This window comes from Sapajus apella, unplaced genomic scaffold (assembly GCF_009761245.1).
Source record: "Sapajus apella isolate SASKATOON/1434 unplaced genomic scaffold, GSC_monkey_1.0 scaffold23, whole genome shotgun sequence".
Taxonomy (NCBI): Eukaryota; Metazoa; Chordata; class Mammalia; order Primates; family Cebidae; genus Sapajus; species Sapajus apella.
Genome location: NW_022436963.1, coordinates 2,937,726 through 2,965,131, shown reverse-complemented (window position 1 = coordinate 2,965,131; position 27,406 = coordinate 2,937,726). Strand labels below are relative to the sequence as shown.

Sequence of the window (27,406 nt, the reverse complement as noted above, 5' to 3'; positions counted from 1 at the left end):
CTACCTCCTCCCGCAGGCGTTGGAGCCCGCGCTCATTGGAACAGGAAGGAGTGGCAGCTTCTGTGGGCGTCGGGGTCTGGGGCATTGACCCAGTCAGTGGTGTCTATGTAGTATCCCTTCAGTCCCAGGACTAGGCTTGAGCAAAGCCCTGTATCACCCTCCTTGGCATCTTCTGCCTGGGGTCCGGGGTAACTGCCCCAAGGACAAATGCATGCCTATCCCTAGGCCCTGTCTAGGACCCAAGGTCCACATTCCGGGTATCCTCCACGTGTAAGTTCACCTGCTGCAGTCCCCAAAAAGACCATGAGGACCGTGGTTGTAATGTAGGTAATAACCGAAAGCAGAGACAAGCCTGCAGCTGCAGTTGATGGAGTTGGAATAGACTCTTTAACGCCACTCTTTGGTCCCACCCTCTTCTGTGGGCATCTGGGCAGACAGCAGGCTGGAAAGGTAGAGCCACAGGAGCCAAGGATGAAGAGGCCAAATGCATAGATAGTAACAGTTATCACAGCTTGCCACGCTGACTCCTCGCTGGCCGGTTCAGCTTCAGGAGGACCTCTTCTCTCCACGTGAGGTGAGGGAAAGGGTGCCCGAGCCCATTGAGGAAGCTTTCATTCTCCAAGGACAGTTGTTACAGCCATGGTAGAACCTGACCCAATTTCTGGCACAGAATCCTTGCGATGCGGAAGAGCACACTAAGTCTTCCCCTCTTCCCACAGTGAGAAAGCAGCTCAGGCAGGTGCAGGGGGAAAGGTCTTGGAAGAAAACAAGCTCCACGGTAGGCTGTAAGGCCTCCTAGAGGCAAACTGAGCTTAGGAGACGCAAGCGAAGCCCTCTGAAGCAAGAGCAGTTCCGTGGAGAGCACTGGTTCTTAGTCCTCCTTTCAGGTGGTGTCTACAGGCATGTTAATTGAGCCAAGGGTCACACTAACACCTGGGTTTCCTAAGCACCAACGCCACAGAGAGCAGCTTAGGAAGCACTCCAGAAAAGCCCTGGACCTCAACTATTAATTTAGGGTAAACAAAAGGCAAAAAGCAGCTTCCCACCCCCTCTTTTTTGCCAGTCTTGTGAAAACTGAAAGACATCAGAAGCTTGGGATGGACAGTAGACCATGAGCCCAAAAGAGCAACTAGGTGGCCAGGCCAACAGCATCTTTAGAGATGTCAGCACTGATATGCAGTTACTGAAGCCATTCTTGCAGGAAACCCCACTTCACACCGTCTTGCTTGTACTGAGCCCCAGTGTAAGGCCCTCTAATGTATCCCAGACTCACTCCTCCTAGAGTGTGTGTGGCCCCCAGTTCTCTTGTGGGTAAGATAGACACTGTATCAAGGGGCAGGTTATCAAGCCCAGCCCTGCCTCAGGCTCCTTTTTGCTGAGGTGCCTGCTGCCCTCTAGTGGCATACACCGATGGTGTCGGCTGGCCCCAGCCCGCATGTCTTGCACCTGGTATTTTCAGCACTGGTGGGTTGAGGGACAAATGGGAATGAATATCCCCCAAAACCCTGAAACTGGAAAGCATAAACTGGTAGGATCCTCATGGAGCAAAACCCTATTTCAGTACTCACTTTAATTCTCCAAGAACAGCTAGAAATTTTTTTTCCTTTAATAAAAAAATCCCAGACACACTTTGAAGTCCTTGAGTATACCAGCAACAGAAGGAAGGGAAGCCCCTCATTAGGGTACTGTAGAGCCAGCATCATCAGGAAAGCTCCAGGCTTCACATCTGATCCCGTATTGTCAGGAGCCCACTTAAAAAATAAATTACAAAAAGGCTGTTTTGGGAACAAACAAACAGTTGAACTGTTTTTTTCCCCCTCAGGTGCAACAGAGATTGAGCAGACTACAAATCAGTCCGTGCACTGGCTGCCTTGGGGGCATATTTAGGCATCAGTTCATTTATCGTCCGGATGTAGTCAGACTTTTCTGCACAGCCTTTGCATGTTTCCCCCCAGTCATCCAGAATCTTCTTCAGCTCTTTAACTCGGAGCTTCTTCAGGTCCACTGTGCTCAGGTCGATCTGCTTGTCTGGAGGAGAGAGCAGGGAGAGTCACTGACTCGGTGGGAGCAGCTGCAGTCCCCCAGTCGTCTCAATAGATCATTCCCTGCATGGCCAAACCGGCCCTACTGGTTGTAGAGGAAGAGACATTTCCAGACACATTTATAGGCGTGTCAGTGCCTACTGCCCCTGAAAGAGAGAACTAGCTTCCTCACCAGGAAGTCTGGCCTCATGTTGTCAGTTTCCACTACAGATAGGCAGTGTGGACAAAGACAGGGACAGAGGCCGCACTGTTTTTACAGGAGAAACGTGGTTCCCATCTTCCAAGTGCCTCTGACATAGTCACCACAGACTACTAACAGTGCCAGGCTGGTGACAGAGTGGCCCTGCTCAGGCCCTTGAGTTAGGAACTTACTCTCCATGATCACAGTGACTTGGAGCCAACTGGACCTATATCAGGATGACTCTCAGAAGGCACAAGTGGGTGAACACAGGTCCTTGGCCATTCAAGTCATAATAAAACATCAATACTGTTAAGTTTTACAGAAGAGGCCCTGACTGTTTCTGGACTGGGACTAAGTAAAACCAGAGTCTGAGTCAGCAAGAGCGATGCTGGAGTTCCAACTGCTGGGCTTGCATGCTTGGACACAGCATTTCTTTTCAGAATCTTGAAGATCACTGGGCCTTCAGAGCTTGCAGCCAGGACTAGCCTGTTAAACCCAAGGCGTACCACGTCCCGCCTCTGCTCAAAAACTCCTAATGCTCCTAACTTCACTCAGATTAAAAGCCCTCCCCAACCTGCAAGACTCTCTGACTTGCCAAGCCACTGGCCACCTTTATTCTGCCTGTATCCTTTGCCTGGAATGCTCTTCTATTAGCTGGCCTCTTGGCTAATCCTCACCTCCTTCAAAGTTTGCTGAAATGTCACATCCTCAATGAGGCCTATTCTGACCTCCACCCACTTCCATGCCTGAGCCCTTCAGCATTTAGCACCACCTGTCATATGATACAATCCACTCATGACTCTAGCTCATCACCTTCCTCTCCCAGAAGGGAAATAAACCCAGCAGGTGCACAACATGTGTTAAATAAGGACTGGCCATACTCACCATACTTTAGCTCACAGATCTGGCTGTCCTTCTTCTTAAGCTTCTCACAGATCTTCTCCACAGGGATGTGGTGGGCCAGAGGCTTTGATACCTCATTGATTATTTTGGTGGCTGCATCATCTGTGGCCCCAATATAGTAGCACTGCAGCAAGAAAGGACAATGCCTTCAGGAGGTGCTGCTTGAGAGCCATCGCCTCCAAACACACTGACACCTTCAAACATCATCTCCCTGCCAGGGCCTTTTTTTTTTTTTTTTTTTTTTTTTTTTTTTTTTTTTTTTTTTGAGACAGGGTCTCCCTGTTGCCCAGGCTGGAATGCAGTGGTACCATCATGGCTTCCTGCAGCTTCAACCTCCTGCATGGTGATCCTCCCCACTCAGCCTCCATGTTGGCTGGGTTTACTGGTGTGGGCCACCATGCCCAGCTAATTAAAAAATTTTTTTTGTTTTAGTTTTGCTGTCACCCAGGCTGGAGTGCAGTGGCATGATCTTGGCTCACTACAACCTCCACCTCCCGGGTTCAAGCAATTCTCCCTGCCTCAGCCTCCCAAGTAGCTGGGATTACAGGCACCCACCACCACACCTGGCTAATTTTTGAATTTTTTAGAGATGGGGTTTTGCCATGTTGGCCAGGTTGGTCTTGAACTCCTGACCTCAGGTGATCCACCTGCCTTAGTGGTGGGATTACAGGTGTGAACTACTACGCCTAGCCTAAAAGTTTTTCTTTAGAGATAGGATCTCACCACGTTGCCCAGGCTGATTACCCTAAGCTCAAGCAATCCTCCCACTGTGGCCTCCTAAGGTGCCTAGGATAACAGGCATGAGCCACTGCACCTGGCCCACAGCCTTACTTTTTGGTGCCCTGCCTGTATTGGTAGTCAGATTCAGTCAGTGTAAACCCTGGATTCTTTTTTTTTTTTTTTTTTTGAGACAAGAGTTTTGCACTGTTGCCCAGGCTGTATGCAGTGGCGCGATCTCGGCTCACTGCAACCTCCTCCTCCTGGGTTCAAGCAATTCTCCTGCCTCAGCCGCCCGAATAGCTGGGATTACAGGCACGTGCCATCAGGCCCAGCTAATTTTTTTGTATTTTTAGTAGAGACGGGGTTTCACCATGTTGACCAGGATGGTCTCGATCTCCTGACCTCGTGATCTGCCTGCCTTGGCCTCCCAAATTGCTGTGGTTACAGGCATGAGTCATCGTGCCCAGCCAACCCTGGACTGTTAACACATGCTCAGACTGAGCTGACAGCCACCAAATGTTAAGTGTCACCAGGGTTCAAACCTTTAACAGAGACAAACCAGAGACTGTCAGGGAAATTAGTTAGAAAAGCCATTGCTTCACTAGGGCTCGTCTTGGATTTGGCCCTTGCCTATCCTGTGGGCACCCTGCCACCTTCTCCTGTCCGCATACACACCAAACTCCTTCTGGTCTCTGGGCACTCACACTGCTGTTCTCTGTCTGGGTTGCTCTTACCCCACTTCAATAACCCTTCCTCAGAGAGACTTCTTGGCCACTCTAATTCAGCACCTCCTGGTCTATTTTCTTCATGACACCCAGCCACTGCATTATTTGTTTGCCCGATTGTCACTTTCTCCTCTGATATTCCGAATGCCCAGCACATAGTAGGTCCTTAATACTAACAGGATTAAAAAAAAAATCACAGTTGCAGAATATATGCCTGCTTGGGGAAGGACATAAAAGCATTTCAGTCTCACATTAGTTTATCGAGAGAGCTATTAGCTTCCTGAATAGAGAGGTGGGCAAGGCCTTTTATCTAAAGGCTGATGAGAGGGTTAACATGAGCCAGGGCCACCTGGGGGGAGGGAGTCACCAGCTACTCACCAACCGATTCTCTTTGCCTCTTGCTTCCCGGCAGAACTTTATAAGTTCGTTTTCAATAGTGGCTGGTGTGAATGTGACATCTCTGTCTTTGAGGTCCTGGTAGAATCTTCCCAGATAAGAAATACAAACTGGAAAAGAGGGACAGGAGATGCTCAGCAATCACCAAGCTGTTCCAATCCACCAGGAAGGAACTTCCTCAGCAATTTTACTAGGAGACACAGAGATGAATCATTAGAGGTGAGCTTCTCCATCACCGATTTTTCTCAGGTGCCTACAGGTAGACAGAATCCGGTTCCAGGTGGCGGGGGTCCCCTGGTACACCCAGAGCATCAAAGGACCAAACATCACCCCAATAACCTATAAAAGACCTTTCCTTGCTCCTTTCATCAAGTTTAAGCCCATGGTGAACACGTGTCCTTGAGAGGGGACTCACTGTGACCTCATAAATAGAAAGACTAGAAGGTGAAGAGAAAACGATCAAAATACTGCTGCTAATTTCCAAATACAACAGCGGAACAACAGGTGCAGCTTCGTGATCCCAAAAGACCGGGCGCAGCACCCAAGGCTAGCCCTGGGGCTCCCGACGGCGGACGGCGCTGCTCCCGGTAACCTCTGGATGGTAGTGGGGACAATAACTCAGGCGTGATGGAGATTTCAGGCCAAGTTTTCAATGGGATCTAGTCTTAACTTTTCCTCGTCGGACCAATGTTTTCTAGGACTAGGAAAGATTTACTAGGGCCGGCGTCGGAGCCTCCTCATGCAGGCTCGCCGGGACCTGCCGTCGCCCCCGCCCCCGCCCGCTTGCCCCCAGCAGTCGGTGGTTTTGTGGGGTTCGGCGCCGCTGCTAGAACGGCCACGGAGCGCGGACCCCGGCCCCCCGCACCTTCGCAGTCGCCCGGCCGCAGCGCCCGGCTGCCCGGCAGCACGCTCAAAGCCAGCGCCACCGCCAGCCCCTGCGTGGCCCACATCCTACTCCGCCGCCGCCGCCGCCGATGATCGACTGAACCGCACCCGCCGCGCCGCACCGCCTCCAAGTCCCGGTCGCGCGCCGTAGCTCCTCATTGGCAGGTGGGCCTCCGTGCCCTCCCACACGCCACTACCCCATTGGTCCACGAGCCGCGGAGCCCAGACGGGCGGCTCCACGCTGCCCTCCCTCATTGGCTGGTGATGTCTCAGCCCTAGATAGTTGTCGGCCGCTGATTGAACGCGGGCCCATCGCAGGAAGCGGCTACAGCTGCGACGGAAGCGGTATGGTCCGCCATCTTGGGTAAGGGCAGCGACTCGGGTTGAGGCCGAGTGTCGCTGGCTGAAGTGAGGTTCACTCACCGCCCTACGTCTGCTGAGTTGACCCGCGTACTCCCTGCCCTGGGCCCCAAACTCGCCCGAAAAACCCTGTGGATCTCCTCGCCCGGACCCGACTCGGGGTGCAGGAGTTCGGGGGTCAGCCAAAACAGGTTAGGCAGGGAGGGCCGGCGGCAGCAGGCAAGGCTCAAAGGTTTTTCTTTTTTTTTTTCTTCTTTCATTCACGGGGGCAGCAGGCCCAACTTTGGGAGCCCACCTGCTGAACTTCCACCAGACCCGAGCCCGCCGTGCATAGGCTGACAGGCAAGTTGCGGGGTGGACGGACTGCGGACCTCCGGAGGAAGGGCTCAAGGCGCGCCAAGTTCAAGGCTGCGCCGTCACTGTAGACCGCCCAGGGAAGCGCCGGAGCCGGATTTTCGGTGGAGGATTTGGGGTCGCCTCAGAGTGGGGAGGTGAGGTCGCCCCTCACCTCCCCTCTCTGGCGTCCTTACAAGCTCTGAAGCGTGGCCGTGTGGCTGTCCCGCCTCCTGCCTCCCCGCTAGGCCCTCGGGGTATCCCGCTGCAGAGGGGCACGTGAGTGGGGTCCCGGGGATCAGCAGAGAAGCACTGGAGGATGTTTCCTTTTCGACTGCCCTCCTTTCAAGTGCCCTCCTGGCTGGCTGCCTGCCTTGAAGGCAGGACGCGGGAAGGGCTGGCTCTACTCAGCGCAAAAAGGACATGTCTATGGGGCTAAAAAGGGCTTGGAGCCCGTTGACAAGGGTTGGAGAGGGGCACATTCTCTGCTCCCATTCAGTGAATTCAGTGGATCAGTATCAGGTATTCATCTTTAATTCACATCACAGCAGTCAAGTAAGTGGGGGAAGGGGGAAAAAATCAAGTGGCAGATATTTACATCTAAAATTCACATTACTTGTTGGATTTTGAACATGCTACCACAATATATACAGTAAAATACCTCTTGGGACAATGGTACAAATTTTTTTTTTTCCTTTAACTTTGCTTTTCTGGTACAGGTAAGATCATTTTTAAATTACTTTTCTTTAAACATGAATACACAAAAGAAATGGTTAGAAGTTTTCTTGTTTTAAATAAGCACAGAATGCGAGAGGTTAAAAACACATTTATAGTGCTGAATACCAATTGGACATCACATTCTATACATTTTTTGCTCAAATTCCTGTACAAATACACAGCATTCAAATAGGTATTTACAAATAAGCTTGAAAGAACGAAAATCAGTATTTTACAGTCTTTTCAAAGGGTTCTCAATCTCTGGCCTCCCATTTCCCCTCAGACTGACTGATTTTCCAACAAAAGGGATTTCAGAATGTGTCCTTTTCATTCAGTTAGGTAAAATGGAGAGGGAAAACAAACGATTACACCTTGCATAAAGCGAAGCGAAATGAACCCATACTCCCCTCCCTACCTTTTGTGCCACCAAGTGGAGAAGGTAGCTGTTCTTCTGTGATGACTGCCTTGTCCAGGGATTTAGGTTCAGAAGTGCCTTAGAATCTAAAAATGCCCTCTTAAGAATCAAATCCAAAGCTCACCCCAACCCTCTAACACTTCTGTGGACACCAAATGGTCCAGAGATTGAAGCTTGCAAATGAATGTAGGCTGAGAAGAGACGACTGACCCACATCCTCAGCAGCCTTCTGTCCCACTCTGCCTGGAGTGAGCCTCATGGTATCAGAAGGGACCCACACTGATTAAACCCCTAGAAAAACCCTGGAGGTGATTTAGACCTCCATCTTTCTCAGTAGGTTGGTAGCATTTCTGTTAAACAAGTTGGGGTTTGTTTACAAGAGAAAAACACCCTGACTATGGCCTTCACTGTCTGGAAAGATTGACATTGGAGAAGGGCCGAGGGGCTCGGGCCGAGGGCCTGGCCGTGGAGGTCACACAGACCAGCAGAAGAGGAACGGGGCAACATGCCTGCTCAACAAGGCAGCCTAGTGACCATCATTAATGTGAACTCAAGCAAATAAAAAAAAAATATTTTGTAGGCTTTTTTTTTTTTAAAGTAACTTAAAAGCACCCTAGTAAAGTACTACTATACCCACCTGACCCTATCCCCCCAAATAATAAACTGAGAGGAAAATCGGTGCCCTGACTTGAATGAGTTTCCTCTAAAGACACCACTGCTCTGCTTTATAGTTTCCTATAAAGACACCAACAGACTGGGCAGACTGGAGAAACTGCTCTCCTGCCATTCCCGAACCCTGAGTGGTGGTACCCACGGGCCTGGAGCGGGTTGCTGTATGTGGCCACTTGAGAGATGACAGTTTTACCTGCATGGCTATCTGCTTCCAAAGGAGAAGCCCCCTCCCACCTTCTTTACCCAGAAGCCTGCTGAACCTGACCACATGTCCTCAGGGCCTGGAAGCCTGGCTGGGGAGCCAACCCCATGGCTCCGAGGTAGTGCTGAAAATCCCTGATTCAGGAGCTGATGGTAGGCATTCTGGACGCTTCTGAAAGCTTTGAGGATTTCCGGTGCCTGCCACACCCCAGACTCACTTTTACAAGTCTCTCTATCACACAGGAAGGGGACCAGCTACCCCTAGGAGGAAGGTAGCTGGGACAGCCCCTCTAGCTCCACACCTCCACTCAAACCCCAGTGTGTGGGAGATAACCCTTGCAGATCCAGTCACCACTGGGGCTCCTGTGGGGCATGAGGTGTTTCAAGAATGGAAGGGAGCAAATGGTCAGAAATAATGTGATGGAGAGAAAAATCCAAGGTGGAGTAGGAGACGGCTGGCCCATTGAAGCCTGGCAGTGCTCTAGGCATGCAGTTAGGCCAGTCACATGCCTGAGCCAGCAGGTTGGTCCAGCCAGCCCCTCAATAGCACACTCCTGGATGGAAGAGGGACAGGTGGGCAGGCATTTGTGCAAAACAGCTGTGGCCCCTTTTTCCATCTGTGATATATCTACATGGTCCTTGCAATCCCTGAATGCAACCATGAACTCTTCTGTCCATACAGCAAAGGAAGAAATCCTTAGTGCAATTTCCATTCTGTGCATCTCTACCCTGGAGGGAGGGCCTGGGCTTCTGCTCCAGGGCCCTGCAGTGCGGCAAAGTGATGCTGTCTGTGCAATTTCTCCATATAGCTCCACATGGTCCAGAACTGCAGGAGGAAGAAAGCATCTACTGCATAAAGGAAAGAAAGGAAAACCCATAGAAATGGAAATGTAAAAAAAAATGAAATAAAAAGGGAAGCCACAACCCTTCATGCTGCTGTGGCCTCTACATGGCAACACATGAGTTCACGGCAGTAGAACGGAGACTTGGGGGCGGTTCTCTCCTGAGTGCCAAGCCTCTCTGGCTCCCTGGGGTGGGGCTAGGGGACTTGCTTTTCAGACCTGGAGTGGTTGGCAAGCTGCTTACTGAGGGTGGCATCCCAGCTGCCTCCTTGCCCCTCACTGCTCCCCTCGGCCGTGCTCCCAGGCCATGCGGGCCTGCTCCTCCTTAGTGCTCCCAGGAGGCAATGAAGCCTTGCGGTGCAGGCCTCTCGGCCTCTCAGTCTCTTCCCGCAGCAGCACCCCCTCATCGTGCTCCAGGGCTGGCAGGCGGGGGTGGTAGGGCTTGGGTGGCAGCGCAGGCGGGTCCATGGGGTCCTGAGGGATGACGCACCCCGGGGCTGAGTGGCTTCGGCATGGCTGGGCCTTGATGGAGTCCAGGACGGCAGACTCAGAGAGGCTGTAGTGGACAGGGAGGTAGGGTGGCTCAAGATCTTCATCAGCATTCCAGGCCTGGCTTGGCATGGAGTCCATGGTGTCAGTGCGAGGTGGGGCCTCCGAGGAGTGCCCAAAGTTACTCTCACTCAAGGAGGACACGCCGCTGCTGGCACTGCCGGACAGCGTAGAGTTGCTGCCATCCAGGCCTGACTGGGGGCTTGTGGGGGAGGCTGGGATAGGGTGGAGAGGAGACTGCGAAGGAAAGGGTGGGCATGTTAGAATCCCTCTCTCCAGACAGGCTGACTTGCCTGCCATGGGAAGACCAAAAGCCTGCTTATGAATGGACCTTAAAATAACCCTCATCAACAGCATGTTTCTTGTTTCTTCAGCAACAAGCTCCCAGCTCCTCCCACCACCCTCAAGTAAGCCAGTGGAACTCCAGAATCATCTGCATTTCTGTGGCCAAAAAATGGCCCTGCACTGGCTGCTGGGCATTGGCACCCCCTGGTCCCAGGTCCCAGGCTGCTGTCTGTTGAGGGGGGCAGAAAGAACCCTGGTGGGCCATGGACCAGAGGAATGTATTCTGCTGCTAAAATTTGTGATAGACTAACTTAGTCTTTTCCAATTTGCAGACAAATTAACAGGAAATTTTACTCTAATGAGTTTTCATAAAGTTCTTGCTTTTACTGAATTCTAGTTTGAAATGCTGTCTGATCCACCACAGGAATGTTTGTTTAGCTAGTGAACTATGGTGTGTTGATACCATGGTGCTGGCTGAGAGCCCCCAGTTTTCCCAGAGCTCACTGCCCACACACTCTTAGTACTGTGTTGTTGTTGTTTCCAGGACCCTCTCATCTCCCTGCCCCCACCGCATTTGCTGCAGGACCCAAGTGTGCACCTGCAGCTCAAGTGTGGCTCTGGCCACCCTCAGCTTCTGCCAGGCTGGGGAGAGAGGTGAAGGGGAGAGCTCCAGTTCCTCTTGTAGACCCCAAGGGTGGTTCTAGAGCAGACGAGATGACTCATCTCACAGCCTGGTGGGGCTGCTGCTTCAGTACATTACCTTGCGCAGGGTCCGGGCAGGGAGGGCTGGGGGGGTATCACCCAGAGGGTGGTGGAAGGCGTCAAAGTGTAGGGAGTAATGACCTGCAAAAGGAAAAGAACCAGAGCCTCAGCTGGGGGCCCTACACAGGCTTCATGCCAGCACCATCTTGCTGGGCCAACTGGGCATGAGGAGTCCCCTGGGGACCCCTCAGTGCTGAAGGCTATGGAAAAACCTCTCTTTACATTGGCCTTCTCCAAAACACAGGCTGCTGGGGTAAAAGAAACCCATTCCACACAGGAATTCAGGAACGTTGAGTGCTTCAGAGTCTGTGGAACAGGCCTCAGGCAGCGGCAGCTCTAGCCCACTGCTAGGTGATGAGTCTGGTGAGCAGTGTGCCTGGCACAGTCAATTCCGTTGTCTTCAGCCTCCTGGTTGGGACAGCCTTCCTGAGCTAACCTGCTGTAGTCAGAAACCTCACTGACCCCAAAGCCCAGCAGGATCCTTCCTGTGGTGGGAGTGTTTTTGCTTTGGCTGAGTCGACCCAGAGAATGGCCCATCTTCTCAGCTTACGTGGCTGTTACTCTGGCCCTTGAGCAGCGTCTGAGACCAGGGATGATTTGGGGTACCCGCTGGAGGTCTTCTTACCATGCAGCAGGCTTCGGGGAGGCACTGGGGGGACCATGATGCGCCCCATATGGGCAGACAGGAAGGGCTGGGCCTCTTGGGCTCCGCTATCCAGACTCCAGCTGCTGGGGGCTGCTGGCACAGCTGAAGGGTGGAAACAGATGGCATGAAGGGAGGTTACTTCTTGAGCCACCCTGGGGGAGAAGTACAGCCTGTGGCTTCTCCAGTGTGCATAACGTATCCAGCACACGGGTGGGGCATGCCAGCACTTGGAACTAAAAACACTGGCCAAGCAAGGCACTGTGGTCCACAGGGGAGAGTGGCCAGGGATTGAAGCTGCTTAAGAGGAGGGCAACAGAGTGAGCTTTTGTCTAGAGTATTTATGATGGGATAGCTGAATGTGCAGCAAGGAGTGAACATCTGCAGCCTCTGGGATCTTCCAGGAGAAGAGAAAACAGAGGACAGAAGAGGAGAGGAGAGATGAGAATACAAGAATACAGAGAGAGCACAGGACATAGAGCTCCTTGCCAAAGTCTAGAGTCAGCTCTCCTACTGCACAGGCTTAGTGGGAAAAGCAGGGAGCAAGGACAGGTACCTGTTGGAAGAAAGTAGAAAGCCCAGGAACTGCAGTCCAGATCCAGCTGGACCCACTACTTCCTAAGAGGAGAAGGGAGGGCTGTGGAGCCCATGAGTGCCCTTGGGTGTATAGAGAAGCCCAGTTCCTAGCACCCACATGCCATGGGTGCAGGGTGCAGTGGGCCCAAGATAAAGAGAAGCACAGAGTGCCCCTCTATGTTAAAGGAGTCCATTGCCAGAATACTGTCCCCTCAGCCACAGTTGAGATGATAGACTTTTTTTTTTGTTTTTGTTTTTGTTTTTTTTTTTGAGACGGAGTTTCGCTCTTGTTACCCAGGCTGGAGTGCAATGGCGCGATCTCGGGTCACTGCAACCTCTGCCTCCTGGGTTCAGGCAATTCTCCTGCCTCAGCCTCCTGAGTAGCTGGGATTACAGGCATGCGCCACCATGCCCAGCTAATTTTTTTTGTAGTTTTAGTAGAGACGGGGTTTCACCATGTTGACCAGGATGGTCTCGATCTCTTGACCTCGTGATCCACCCGCCTCGGCCTCCCAAAGTGCTGGGATTACAGGCGTGAGCCACCGCGCCCGGCGAGATGATAGACTTTTAAGGAGGAGAGAGGAATGATGGCTGGACCTTGGGGTCTGAGGCTACCACTCTGCAGGAGCAGCAGGGGACATGTGAATTCTCTGTCAGCTCTTCCTAGAGAACAAATACCAGCAAGTAGAAATATGCCCTTTCTCTGTTGGAGCCAGGCAACCCCACTCTCCTCTTTGGGCTACTAGCAGCAGAGAAGCAGGTCACAATCCAGGTGTTGTCACTGGATTTGTTCTAAGGCTGTGGTAGCTACATTGAACCTGAGGTGGCTAAGGTTTGGGTCCTTCCTGGTATCAACACAGAGATGGGAACTTCAGGGACTAATGGGTGAGAGGCTTTGGAAGGGAAGGAGCTAGAGTCTGTCCTTTAAAAAGGATGTGGCCAGAGGGTCTGGGCCCCCTCAGCTGTCCAAGAATAAGATTGTGACATCCATCACCCTCTTATTCCTCATTGCTCAGGAACTGGCGTGGACTTGCAGCAGAACACAGGGTAAAACTCCACTGTCTAAACAGCCTCAGTTCTGAGGAGGACTGCCCAGTCTCCTGGTATAGTTGATGGCTGGTGGCAGGAAGGAGGGGTGTGCCAGTGACTGAGCTACAGGCAGGCACTTAGCTGTTGTCTGAAAGGAGGAAAGAATTCTGCATCTGATCTGCATCAGGTGGATTTCACCAAATGACCTCCTCGGCCTGAGCCATCCCAAGAAAAGGTCCACTCACCCACACTCTACAAGATGCAGCATGAGCTTTTTGGTCCTCATCACTGACGTTCTTTGTACCTTCCCTGCTCTGCCAAAAAAGCACCTTCTCCATAAAAAGCCACCAAAGAAATATCAGAAAATAGGAAGTTTGGAAATGTGTCTGGGCAGCTTCCCTAAAGGGGTTCTGACAGTCCAGGATCTCAGATGCACACCTAGCCCTGGAAGAATTATGGGGCTGCAGATGTTCACCCACAAGGGCTCAAAGGAGTTCTAGGGCAGGAAGGCTATGGGAGAAGAAAGCTGACAAGGCTGTAATGGTTTACAAAAGGGTGCTTGCCTGAGTGACTCCACGTAAGCCAGAGGTCATCAGTTTTGCCCTGCAGCCTGATGTCTGTGAGCAATGGGGCCAGTAGACCTTTGCCACGTACCACAAGTGCACTGGGGCTAGAGGGAAAGCTAAGATAGAAGGACTTATCCTAGGAGAAGAGGGGTGATCCCCACTGTATCCTGTTGCCTCCCTCTCTCATCCTTAACAACTGTCCAGCACTGGCCTGAGGGTGCCAGCTCATAGCCCATGATCCTGAGGGCAGGCTCGCCTGATCTGAGAGTCACTGCCTGGCAAAGAGAGATACCTGGAAATGAGAGATGTAGTCCTCACAGGACTCAGAACCCTGACTGACAACAGAATGATAACAAGTATATATACTTCCTGCCCTGGAGGATCCAGGTAGACTTAGAGAGCTACACTCTGGCCTGAGTGTTGCCACTGGGCAGACATCTGATTAGCTGCCTACTAAGTGCTGGCCTTGTGGTATGGATATGCTTGTTCTGGGCTCAGCCTCTGTTCTGAGACAACCCTCCTTCTGCACCTACAGTTGGCACGTCCAGCTCCTTGATGTAGTCTGGCCTTGGCTTGAAACGCTCATCTGTCTGGATGGTGCAGGCTTCTGGTCTGGCCACCAGTACCTGTTTGAGCTCTAAGCCTGTCTAGATTCTTGGCTACTTCTGGGATTGCTCTGCATCTCAGCTGAAGAAATGCCACTGTGGATTCTGGCCCTCCAGGCAAAAAGGGCACTCTGTTTTGGGTCATACATGAAGAAGTCCAAAAAGCTGCAAGTTTTGGGGATGTACGACCTTGAAGCTATGAAGGCATCTTCAGCCAGTCTCCAGGCTCTTTGTGGTGGGACACCCAGCTTCAGTGCCCACCAGTGTTTTGTCTCTTTAAAAAGGACCCAGAGATATGTCCTCCATGAGCAAAGGAAGAGCAGTAACAGTGGGGACAGCACATAGCACTCGGTGAACAGGTACAATGACAATGTGATGATGGCAGCTTTGGAGGGACATGTTCTGATGGAATAGGGGATGACAGTTTGTATTGATGGGAACTGAATGTGCACTAAACTCCAACAGATGGAGCAGCTAGGCAGACAACCTTTGAGGAGAGGGGCAGAGATGAGACTAGGTTCTGGGTGGCAGGAAGGCTCAGCACTGTCCCCATTTAGTATTGCTCTCTGTTAAAATTAACTCAGATCTCTGTGTCTGGGGTCTGAGTCTGCTTCTTCCATCAGCTTGCAGAAGTGGAACACAGGGTAAAATGCCCACTCTCTAAACAGCCTCAGGTCTAAGGAGGATTGCTCAGTCTTACAGTATGGTTGGTGGCCTTGCAGTAAAAGATGGATTCACAGCAGCTGCTGGCCAGAGTGGCTACAGGAGGACCGGACTCCTTTGGGGCACCCTGGGCTTCACTTGGATAAGCCTGTCTTTGGGAAATCGCATGTCCTTCCCCTTCCTTTAGGGGCTTATTTGGCCACAGGCCTGTTCTGAGCTCCAAGGAGAGATCCCTGAGGGCCCAAGCTGAGAGGGACCAAAGGGGCCACAAGGCCTGCTGAATTCTGGGGGTGGTTGGGAGGAGTCTTGGCAAGTAGTCCACAGTAGGCATACAGAAGAAGCCCACGTTTCCACAAAGGTGGGCTCATGGCAGGAGGCATCTGGGGCCTCTTTGAGGGTAGGCCTTGGGGAAGGAGAAACACAGGATGTATACCTTAGCATAAAGCCAGACAGGTTAAACAGTGAGAACAAGAATTGATCAGAATTCTGGATAGACAGACAGACCTGAGTGTTGACGCATGGCTTAGCCCTGGCCAGCTGTTGCTCAGGGACAAGAGTCAGATACTCAGGATGGGGACAGACATGGGGGGAAGGCACCTGGAGAAGGGGAACAATACCTTTTTCAGCCACAGACAGATTGGGATCACTGCAGGGTTTGCAGGCTCCAACCACTTGCTGGAATAGGGCTCGCTGGAAATTTGGTGGCTGAAGGAAGGAGAAAAACATTACAGAGAGTGAAAACAACCAGTTATATCTTTGGAGACAGTGTTGTGGGCCACAAGAGATAGGACACTCCAAGATCAGACAGGGAAAACAAAGCAATGGTACACCTCACATTTGAGATATGCTGAGAACTCCAGGCCAACCCTAGGTAAGCCTGCCCAGGGTGTCTGGTTCTCAATGCTTCTATACACAATATTTGTGGTACCATCCTCCAGTATCTGGCTGGGACCCAGGCTGTCTTATGTAGGGCCCAAGAAACAAAACATAGCTACGTAGGGGCAACTGTTTGCATCCTTTTGTCTGGCCAGGGAGATTCCCACTTCCCCATGAGCACTGACAGGTTTAGCCTCCTGGAGAGGCCCTGCATAGGCCCATGTTAGCACCAAAGATAGAGGAAAGGACAGCATCAAGCCTAGAGTCACAGACAGGACGTGCTGTTTTGATGGGCAGCTGCCAAGCAGACCTCTTCCCTCTACCCGGCAAAGGTGATCAGGCACGGGGAGGTACCACTAAGAAACTCCTGGCATTCTGAGGCTAGGTAATGGTCACTGGGAGGTGAATTTTATGGACGCTGATAGAAGGGCAGAGGCAGACTGCCCAGGGGAGGGAGCTAATCCCTGCAGCCTCTTCATCAAGGTCCCCAGGCAGAGCATTTGGAGAGCTGTGCAAATGGCATGTAGAGCAGCCCCAGGAGGTGTGAGAGACTTCAATTGGATGGATGAATAAAAGAGGCAGAGTTTGGGAGGAAGAACACACAAAGGGAGGAAGAACATCTTCCAGACCAATGTGTCCACCACTGCCTTCTCAGGACAGGCTGCAAAGAACCAATTACCTCTGCTAGGCTGTTTAGGGATGAGGAGTCCAGGAATCTGGCCAGAAGGACAGAGAGCTATATGAGCAATGCTGGTTCCAACCCTGCCACCTTTCTACTCAGACCTACACTCTGTCTAGATTGCTGGTCCTCAGGTTCACTGCATTCCACATCCAGGAGCCTAGCGGCCTTTTGAGGGATCTTATAGCAGAAAGAGACTCATGCAGGACAATGCAGAAGGCCCAGCAAATGCAAGGAGGGAAGCACAAGCTAACTCGCTTGCAGCAGAGGACAGTCAGTGCGGTGGGTCTATTACCTGTCCATTCTCCAGGATGGCTGCTGGATACATGGCACTGCTTGGGCGGTCCCGGTATGTGGGCAGCAACAACATCATTTCACGGGCATGGCGGTACTTATCTGGCAGAGAGGGAGAGCCTGTAACCAAGTGAGAACAATCAAGCACAGATGACAAGCCACAAATGGAGGGTCTGGCAGTCAAGCATCCTCAGGACTGGGGAACCAGGGTAGGTGTCCCTTGCAGTTGGGGTGAGGATGAGCTCAGCAAGCACAGGAGGAATGAAGCAAAGCCTGGTGGTTAGATGGTGGCACTGGCTGCACCTCATGTCCCAGCCAAGGCTGACACACTGTAGGCTGGGAGATGCAGACCCGCTGACAGAGCCCCCACCATGCTCAGAAGCAGAGGGTGAGGAGACTTAAGAACTGGAGCAGGGTGGCTAGGGGCTCCCTGCATCCAGCATGCTTAGGAAACGGGTGTGGCTTGTACGCTGGGCTCTCCTGGGATCCAGGCATGGGAATAGGCCAGCTTGCAATGGAGACACTCACAGAGACAGAGACACTCTGATAACGTAGCCACACATTTATTACTTGACATACTGTGTTCCTATGCACTTACCTTCTCCTGACACCACTGGTCCTATTCTCACCTGGCCCCCTATCACCCTTTCTCAGAGGCTTCTCCCTCCCAGATTATAGGCCCCCAGCACCTGGCTTCTGCCTTCCTGCCAGTCCTACTGCAGCCCTAGAGCCAGGCTGGCTGGGGACCAGGTCTCTGCACACAGTTTGCTCTCCAGGGTTTCTCTCTGAGACTTGCCCTTCTGTGAACTCAGGGTTCATGAAACAATGTGGAAATCATGGAGCTTTAACCTGGGCTCTTTAGTTGACTTGATTCATGTTCTTCTCCTGTGAGGCCTCTGCAGTGATTTCCCCTAGCCTGAGGGACTGTTATGGAGGCCACACCATGCCACATGTGGTGTGACTCAGTCCCCATGGATTCAGGCCATAGCTATAGGACCAGGAACTTGTCAACCGTGGCCCTTGAGAAGATCTTCCACAGAAGCAGGAAGAATAACTTGCTGGCTTTCCTGGGTGAGTGGGTAATTTGGAAGGCCCTCCACATGTGCTCACTGTGCCAGATACCAGCATATACATGAGAAACCACTGGGGGAATCAGACCCCTCACAGGAGGATCACCTGGACCTCAAGCCTCTGGTTGGCTCTTATGGTTGAAACCACTCTCTGGGGTGTCCTCTGAGTGAAGTTGGGTAGTTTAGACCAACCCATGGGCTCCAGCTGAATCTGCAGCTGGGGTGAATCTGCAGCTCCTGGAGGCTCTGTGTCCCTGGAACTCAGGGTCTCTGGGGCTTTCCTTTGAGTGTGTAGTGCCAGCATTGTCAGGACACAGCTTAAAAAAGGTCTTCTTCAGCCAGCTTGCCACAGGAATCCTTGAGGAGTTCCTCTTAGATTCATTTCAGTCCAAGAAGATGAGGCTAAAATACTTTGAAGAAGTCAGCATAATAAATACCAGTAATGTAACTTTTTCCACAGTTGGTCTGAGTGATCCTGTTTGTAGAACCTCATAGCTGGCTTTAAGACCTAGTCTTTAAAAATGTCATTTCACTAGTAAGGGAATGACTAAAGTATGATTTTTTAAACTCAACTTGAATTGCTATTTTGTGATTTTACTGGTTTCTATGTTCTCTTTTAGAGCTTGTATTCTCAGGCAATCTCAAGAAGATGGGCTATGTAAAGAGAAATGAAAAAAGCACCTATTCTCACTGATTAATATAGTGCTTTCCCAGCAAGATATTCAGAATGCTTCCTGAGTCCTGCAGGCCACAGCTCTAGACAGGACTACTCTCTGTTCAGTATGCACAGAAAGACACACAGCACCTTTACACCATCTTGGTAACATCAAACCCATATCTAATGCCCATTCCACACCAAGCATGGGATTGGAACCTGGTATACTGTCTTGCTCAGATTGTCCATGGTCTCTCACCTCATGGAGCTCATAGCCTGGCTCATAAAGAAAACCCCACATCTGCATATTCAATATCCTGATTGGTGTTAGGAAGTTAGGATGGAGAGACAGCAGCTTGAAGGCCATAGCCAGGGCTCAGGGGCTTTGCTGAAGATTCAGGTTCATGTTATGGTGTCCTCTCTGGGCTATGGTGGCCACAAACGGGTGCTCTGAGCCACTACTAAATGTTTTAACTCTACAACTTCACTTTCCTCCCCCTGCCCCCTGCCCTGGGCAGCCAGTCCCATGGTAGGAGAAGGTGATGGTTATTTTTCATGAAAGCATCTGAACACCACAAGGGTTTCTATGTTCATGGGACTTCTGAATTATGTGAGTTGTAGTCTAGTAAACCCCCGTGTCACTGAATTAATTATTCAAGGATTATTCAAAATCTGTTTCCTAGCTCCAATCAGCCTTTTGATCAGCAGGGGGAGCTGTCAACTTACAAGAGTTTAGACTGTACCTTGCAGGCCATCCCTCTCAGAGGTTTCCAAAGCAACAGGAATCACAGCAGTATCCATGGGTATGGCAAGGAAGGCCACTGGTCTCATGACCACCCTTGGGAGTGGGGGAAGTAAACCCAGTGCAACTTCCCTCAAGATCACCTTCTTTATGAAAGCTTTCCCCTCCCTGGTAATACCAAAAACAAACCTCAAACTGAGTAGACTGTTACCTCCCTTCTTTGCCCAGAGTGCATCTACTACAACATCTACCACATGCATTTGAAAATATCAGTCTTCCTCTCTGATGCCATGTTACACAGAGCCTTCTATGTGCAGGCCCTTCCAGGGCCTAACACCTTGCTTGACAGACCCGCAGCTTTCTCCATATAAGCCTGCACATGGTTTGTATGGAAGTTGTGGTCTAGAAGGAACTTCCTTTCTTTCTCACTACCTCTGATCTTGTCACTATTCTCTTTGGGCCCAGTTCTATTTAACTATTTTGTTTACTTCTTTACTTAATGTTTACCCCCAAAAGGGAAGGGGCCTGTCTCAGCCTTCTTCTGTGTGATATTCTGGAGTTTGGCCATAGTGACAACTTAAGACCACCAATGCCTTCCCTCCGAAAACACACATGCCATTCTTTACAACATGAGGTGGAATCTCATTCCCCTCTCTGGTGTCTGGGTTGACATTAAGGACTTGACGAGCCAATAGAAACATGGGGACTTCCAAGGCTGGATAAAAAGGAGGCTGCAGCTTCTTCCTAGGTATCTTGGAATGCTTGTTCTGGGGAAAATAAGCTGCCATGCTGTGAGAAGCCTAAGTCACATGGAAAGGTCACATATAGGGGCTCAAGTTGACAGCCCAGGTACACCAGCTGACCACCAGCATCAATTGCTAGCCATGTATGTGAGCCATCTCGAATATCCAGCCCAGCTGAGCCTTTAGATGACTCCCACCAGTGACACTGACTCCAAGTGAGAGTTGCTCAGTGAGCCCTGTAAACCCACAGAATGGTAAGAGATGATAATAGGTTGTTTTAAGAAGTTTTGGGGGTGGTTTATTATATAGCAACAGATAACCAAGCCATTTGAAGTAAAGAGGAGTTATTTGCAAACAAGGAGAAAAATATTTTCTCTCTATTCAGCACTGAAGTAGTGCACCACCAGCTCCCTCAGGCAAGAGCCATGCGGATTCTTCACTAAGCATTCAGTAAAAGCTTGGTTAAGTGAACAATAAGTCAATAGCTAGAAGGAAAAGGTGGTAACTGCCAGCCTGTCAGGTCCCTGACAGCAGGGCCTGCTTATTCCTTTTCTTTGTTCTCTTCAGGATACTGAGTATCTGTAATAGCCTAGAGGAAGTGTCTGACCAATGTCAAAGTGCAATTGAATTCAAATGTCCATCCTTTGTTGCCTTCTGTGTTTATCAAGCATCATGATTCAGAGATCTGTCTCCAGCAAGAATACTAGATAAAGTCTTAGATATGTCTGAGCATATCTTAGAGATGCTTTAGGTTAGGGAAAAGAACAAAACCAGAAGGGATTACAAAATCTGTTTCTGCAGCTCTGTTCAGGACTATTTACCTTAAGACACTGTAAATGCTGACCTCCACTGTAGCACTCATGGCCCAGGGTTTCTTTTCTTTTTATTCCAAAGCCATTTTTCAGTGTGCCTTCTTGATAACACATATCACTGCTCCTTCTCTATGTCTGCAGCTTTCACATACTGAAATCTTCAGCATGCACCAATATTTTGGTTCATTTTTCCTATTTAGTACTAGAAATGTCTGCTTTCAAAGGCTGGCTCTCCTTTTCTGAACCTCAGAGTCCATGTTAGGGAGGCAATATGGACAGTGGAACGGGCATGATAGTGAGGGCTGGTGAGTGTAAAGATCTGTGCTCCAAACTGGCCATAAATTGGCTAGATGGCCTTTATCCCCTTGCTCTGGAAATGAGGGCTTGGTCTGAATACTTCAGGTGGAAGTCTGACTGTGCCTGCTGCAACCATACACCACTTCCCTCTACAATCTGCCAAGGCTTTTCCCGGTGGTCACTGCCTTTTTTCACCATGCCACAAGCCATCACTCCTGCTGTGGGCTTCCTGGGTTTGTGTTGCTTTGGAGAGATTCTTTCCTTAACGACTTCCTATGTCATACATTTGTACTATTTTTCTTTGTTTTCAGAATAATGAGAAGAACAAAGAGACTCCCTCCCTCTGAAGCCTGGGAAGCAAGGGCCAGTGACTGGCTGGCAAGCTCAGACCACTGTCACTATCTTGCGTAGCCAACCCTGGGAAGCACTAGATCTTATTTACCCCAGCTAATTTCCATTCCACTGCAAATGTTTCTGTCTACAAGGACAGGATCATCTTTAACTTGGGAACTAGGATTAGAATGTGAAAAAGACGCTGGCTCTCAAAGAACAATATTTATTCAACTAAACAAAAAATCAAGCAATAATTGGCAAAGTAAATAGATTTTTACAGAGCCATCTCTCCTGAGAAAGCCTTTCCCAACTGAAGAAAAATTTTTTGGTTGCTCTTACTGTTTTGGAATAACATTTTCCAGGGTTAATTTTAGCCTCCAGATTTACTTCTCATACTTTGTCATCATGTCTGATTCCTCAAGACAAAAGATTCACTTTTGCCTTGACTTTTTTCATCTTTGTTCTAGCACAAATTTCAATGGGAAAGAAGTGAGCTTTCTTCTAAGCTGTGTGTCCTTTCACTGAGGTAGAAATGCAATGGCTGTCTACCTAGGGGCTGCCTAGCAGCTCAGAGCAGAGTCTAAAACCAGCCAGAGAAGAGGCCTGGAGGCAGGAATTCTCGAGTCCTTAGTGGTAAAAGCACAAATGAGTATTCTCTAAATCACAGGGCTGCTCTCAGAGACACAGCCACAGATGAGAGGAAGCCGAGTGGGGTTCACAAAGACCTCTCTTCTCCATTCTGCAAGTAGCAATCTGCCATCCTTACCTCGGGCACTGGAAGGGGCAGAGGTAATCATCTGGGATGGTGCTGAGTGAGTGGAACTCAGGCTGGAGGAAGAAGGGCTTGCCTGGGACGAGGACAGAACAGAGACGTTGGTGATTGAGCCCTGGTACCTGGGGTTGGGATACGCAAGCTGCAAAGGGAGAAAAATCAGCAGGATAGAGGTCTGAATGGCCAGGACTTTAGGGCTAGCATAGGGTTGCTTTTTCATGAGGTGCTCTGCCCCAGTGCCTTATGCTATACCCTGAGGGAGGCTAGGCTAATGGCTGGGGACTAGGGGTCACCCACACCACCCATATGGAACAAGGTTGTTAAACTGACCATACTATAGTGACGATGGAGGAAGCAGGACTAAGCCAACAGGAATGCCAGGCAAGGGGGCAATCTGGCAGAGGATGTTTCCCATGGGATATCTGAAAGCAACCAGGACTGAAGCTGGATTTTCTTCTTGGGAAATAAGGCCTGGGAACTGAGACTTAGGATGGTGTGTGGAGGAAAGGTGGGTTTCTAGCTCTGGTGAGGGGTGTTCTAAATTCAGGAGCTAGAGAATTAGGCAGGGTTGCCAGCCCTCAGACCAACATTCCAACAGCAAGATGAGTCCTGTAGGCATGGTACCCTGGCCCACTCTCCCTGGACAGCTCTGGTACCTGCATGTGGTGGTACAGGTCCTCCGGAGCATCGCCCATGGAGCCATCGCCCAGCATCACCATGTTTCCTGCTTCACTAGACGCATGTGAGGAGAGAGAGGATGATGAATGCCGGCCTGTGCCCATCAAGTTCATGGGGCTGTGAGCAAGAGTGGGAAACAGCGAGGAGTCAGGCTGATGGCAGGTGGCAGGGGGACGATAGAGCGGAATGTGCGACACAGTCATCCCTAGTCTCAGCTACCACCGATTTACAGGGTTCCATAGACAATGCTCATACCCATCTGAGGCCTGGAAGAGTCCTGAGCTGTACCCTGCTACTCAGGAGCTCTTGGTCTGGGAGGGACTATGGTGTAGTACACTGGACAAGCCTCTACCTACAGCCACATAGCTTAAGGCCACTCAGTTTGATGACATTAGCAGTTTCTTAGGAGGAATACAAGAGAGATATGCCAAATCAGGTCAAAGATCTCAGGTTCCCCTTTCTATGGGGTATTAGTCTGGGCCAGTGCCCACCGCCTGCCCACACCATGATGGGATCTGCTCCTTGGTCCGAGGCTTCTTCCCAGTGTGGAAGAAGCCTAATAGCTGGCCATGAACTATCTGTGGGCTTCCTTCCACATCTGTGGCCAAAGGTCTGTCAACAGCTCTCCTCTAGCAATACCAGGAAAGCCTCTCATTCCTTTGTTCCTTAATTATTGAGTGCCCACTCTGTGCTGAGTTACCACTCACACTAGAAAACAAGCCTAAGTGAGGGTCTGTCTCACTGGTCTCCTCTTCCAACCTGGCCTTCCTGCCCTAGAGGCTTTCAGTATTCTCAGTTGAGCCCAGGCAAACCAGTCTTTGATGTTTACATCACTATGCTGTTTCTTCCTTAAAACTGATCTGGTGATCCTCATTCTCCTTGGGATCAAGTCCAAAGGCCTGCATGAACAAGAGCTGGTCCCAGCCCCTTTCCATACCCTGGAATCCTACACTCCAGCCACTTTGCTCTACTTAGAGTGTCGACCAGGCTGGCTTGTTTATATCTTGAGGCTTCTGCATGTGTCAGTCAATTTGCCTGGATCTTGCCCTGTTACCCTCCTAACCCCTAGTAAACATCTATTTATCCTTCAAGACTTACCCCAAATGCCTCCTCCTCCACGATCCCACAATACCATGTATATACTTCTCTTACACAGGACAGTGACTGACTGAATGCAGGGTGTGGGTCCTGCGGCAGGAGCCACGTGTTTGCTGTGTGCATGGGTAAGAGGGAATGTGAGTATACACAAGGACTCTTTCCTCTGACCCTTAACAATTTAGACTTACCTCTCTGGAGGGAACTCCCGCCCCCTCCCCCCCAGCCCTAAGGCCATACCTGTGCCGGTGGGTCATCTTGATGCTCTCCGGACTCATGGGGCCATGGGACGCCAGGACATTTCCCCGTGGGGTGCTGGTGCCTGAACATGCAGGACTTAGCTTATCCAAACCTGGAAACTCCTGTTGAGAAATGAATGCCCCTTCATAGAGAGTAAAGAATAAATAAGTAACTAAGGGATGGGAGGGAAGAACTGACTGGTGATCAAAAATGTAAAAGAAACAAGGTTTCAGGTTGGCTGCACCTGAACTGCTGACTTCCTCTGGGCAATGCTCCCTTCACGACTAAACACCCTCCTAACTGCACTGGAACCTAGACCAAAGGCCATGTGTGAGGCCCCAGGTTGACTCCACAACGAGAAGCACATCTGGAATGGGCTGAAGTTGTTCTGAGCTCATAGGAGTGTGTTAACAGGTTTTCTCACCATGGAATACGTAGAACAAGAACTGGGAAGAAGGAGAGGAAGAGCTTATTGTTATCAGTCAGTAGGCACTGACTATATAAGGATTGGTGCCGGGTTTTATTAGACTGCTAAATGGTTCAGGTCTTAGTGACCTGGGTTGTCTGTGACACAGTCACAGGACACAAAATCCTGATGTATGTAACTGAAAATAGCACAGCTCTCTTTTAGCTTAATTAATTCATATTAAGTATGTAGATTTCTTGGCAGACATGTCTGATCTCAAACCCTGCTGGGTAATAGCATGTTGGTTTGTGTCCCTGTGTGCAACTCAGAGGAAACAACTGTTCAGGTTTCCTCAAGTCCTTCAAAATCTGTAGTGAACCAGGGCTGTAAGTCCACTGGGGATATTTCTGAGCTTGGCCCGAAGAAGCACCAGCATTTCTACTCGCTTTTTCTTAAGCATGCAGAGGGCTAAAATGTATTTCTGTGGCTGAAGAGAGGATATATGTGCACATGGAATAATTTGAAGTTTATCGGAAAGTGTTTTGTGCTTTTTGCTGCAACCCACATGGCAGAGAACTTCCCTAGTGACCAGGCTCTTGCCTGCCTGGGTCATCTGCTGTGATGGGGAAGTTCGCACATAGCAGAGACCAGTCAAACAGACAGGAGACCCTGGAATGAGAGGTAGTGGAATGAATACCCACCAGACTCAGCAACACTGCCCAAGTTCTTAACTAAATGGACGCTCCACTTTTAAGGCAGAGATTTAAAAGAGCTTCTCTGCATGTTTCATCTTGAAATGCCATGGGAGAATCATAACATAAGGGAGAAATTTCAGGATCTCCAGGCTTTCCTCTGGAAATGTGCCGCTACCTCTCAAACTACAACAAGCTTCTTTTTCTCTTTTCATGCTGTCCATGCTTAACCACACAGGCTGAGACCCGCACTGGGAACCTGGAGGGACAGAGATGACCAGAACCTGCGGCATCCAAGAACAAAGCAGGTCCACTCCAAATGGGTCAGGCCCAATGAGTCTAAATAGTTCAACTTCCCTCAGGGCTCCTGTGGCCATGGTTATTCCTAGAGGGGGACTTTTTGCTCCTGACAACCTTGTGCAGCATTGAACAGCTCTACTTCTTGTCTCCCTGCCACTTCGATCCAGTGGTCCTGGGTGATGAGAAGAGAACTTGGCTTGGGTGCCAGGTAGCAGCAGGTGATTGGGCTTATACCCCTTAAGATCTGGGAACCAGCCTGTTTAGCAGGCAGGCATCTCTAGAAAATATTTGGAGTCAGCTGCACAGTTGAAAATGAGGTCTGAGTATGTGAATAGGGTGCTTTATCCTCAGCCAATCAGCATTCTCTCTAAGACCCTGCCAAGGAAAACTGGTCCTGGAATATAAGTCCTGTTTGTGTGTATAAATCCTTGGGCCAAACACTACTGTGGAGGCTCAAGAGCTGGGCCAGAGTTAGGGAGATTTTCAGGAGCCTGGTCCAGCCCCAGGACCTGCCTGATCCCTTTAAGAACAGCTAGCATGAAAGTACTGCTCATCCTAGGTTCTCTGAGATGTGAGCTTGGATCACCAGACATGATAGAGGAAGCTGGCAAGAAGAGGGAAGGAGGAAAAGAGGGAGGAAAAGGGGTTAGGGGGGAAAAGTAAAAAGTGGGAAAAGAGAACAGAGGGAGGAGGAAGAATGAAGAAGGTTCAGGTATAGCTTTAAGACTGGATGTGGAAAAAATAAAAATAAAATAAAAAAGAATGAAGAAGGGTAGGGAGAGAGGAGGAGGAGGGAGATGGGGAGAGAAGGTTGGCTCAGGCCATGCCTGTCTCTTTAGGTTCTTGGGATAAAAAGCATCTCCAAAAAGATCCCTACAAGTGGGCCACATACATTAGCTCTTTTCCTCCACATATCAAAACCTGTTCACTAGCGTACTGCCTTGAAAATTGTTCTCTGCCCTCTGGCTCCTCCTTTGAGAGTGAGTGAGTGAAGGATCCTCAGCATCCTTCCCCGAGATATAGGATCCATCCTTGTCCCCCGTCCCTCTATAGTGAGGACAGCCTCTCTCCCTGACCTGGCCCCTGCCTATGCTCCCTCTCTCCTATTTTCCTTCAGCTTGTGGCGTATGTCTGGAGAAGTGACACCTGGTTCCACTGCAGCAGAGGCGGGGCAGGACAGGGATCAACTTACATGGTAGAGGCTAGCCCGCATCATCTGGAACTGATCAATTAGCTTCTTATGCAGAGGCCGCATTTCTGGGTGCACAAACTTTTCATGAACTGCTAGCCCAACTCCAAGGATGTGAACCTATCAAAGTCACAAACAAGGCCACTCTGTGAAACACGAGCAGCCCCTGAGAATTGAAGTCATCTTGTAGTGCATGGCTTTTCTTACCTGGCTGCTGGCCCCTAAGCTCTCCAACACATACCTGCTCCTGCATAAGCTCCTTGAGCTGGGTGATCTTCTCCGCATCTCCCGGGTGCTTGTTGATATAATCTTTATCAAAGAAGGCCTGTGAAAGGAAAGGCCAAGTCAGGAAGACTCTTCCCAGGACTACTACTTAGGTGGGGCCCAGGAGACTTGAGTCCACTGACACCACCTAAAAAGCAGCCAGGCTGTCTCCTTATAGGTACAAACACCAGTCTGACCT

At 50.3% G+C, this 27,406-nt stretch overlaps 2 protein-coding genes across 3 annotated transcripts in view; both read right to left on the bottom strand.

The window, feature by feature from the left end:
• Window positions 1-1,551: 1,551 nt before the first annotated feature.
• On the bottom strand, window positions 1,552-6,054 carry MANF (mesencephalic astrocyte derived neurotrophic factor). Its single transcript, XM_032290018.1, is given in 5 exon segments — window positions 1,552-2,028; window positions 3,109-3,250; window positions 4,950-5,077; window positions 5,833-6,015; window positions 6,018-6,054. Coding segments are annotated over 5 exon segments (675 nt in total). The 3' UTR covers window positions 1,552-1,843.
• DOCK3 (dedicator of cytokinesis 3) overlaps window positions 1,591-27,406 on the bottom strand; it is a 664,292-nt gene continuing 638,476 nt past the window's right edge. Inside the window, exons 45-56 of one of the 2 annotated variants that reach the window (XM_032290004.1) lie at window positions 27,185-27,268; window positions 26,947-27,063; window positions 24,357-24,478; window positions 23,000-23,138; window positions 22,338-22,485; window positions 16,921-17,039; window positions 15,688-15,775; window positions 10,987-11,069; window positions 5,833-10,178; window positions 4,950-5,077; window positions 3,109-3,250; window positions 1,591-2,028 (exon numbers count right to left, since the gene is read on the bottom strand). In XM_032290004.1, the coding sequence (XP_032145895.1) occupies window positions 9,669-10,178; window positions 10,987-11,069; window positions 15,688-15,775; window positions 16,921-17,039; window positions 22,338-22,485; window positions 23,000-23,138; window positions 24,357-24,478; window positions 26,947-27,063; window positions 27,185-27,268 (1,410 nt within the window). In that variant the 3' untranslated portion in view covers window positions 1,591-2,028; window positions 3,109-3,250; window positions 4,950-5,077; window positions 5,833-9,668. Of the gene's footprint in view, window positions 2,029-3,108; window positions 3,251-4,949; window positions 5,078-5,832; window positions 10,179-10,986; window positions 11,070-11,742; window positions 12,029-15,687; window positions 15,776-16,920; window positions 17,040-22,337; window positions 22,486-22,999; window positions 23,139-24,356; window positions 24,479-26,946; window positions 27,064-27,184; window positions 27,269-27,406 lie in introns of those variants that run through there. The other variant, XM_032290005.1, reaches the window with a different exon arrangement.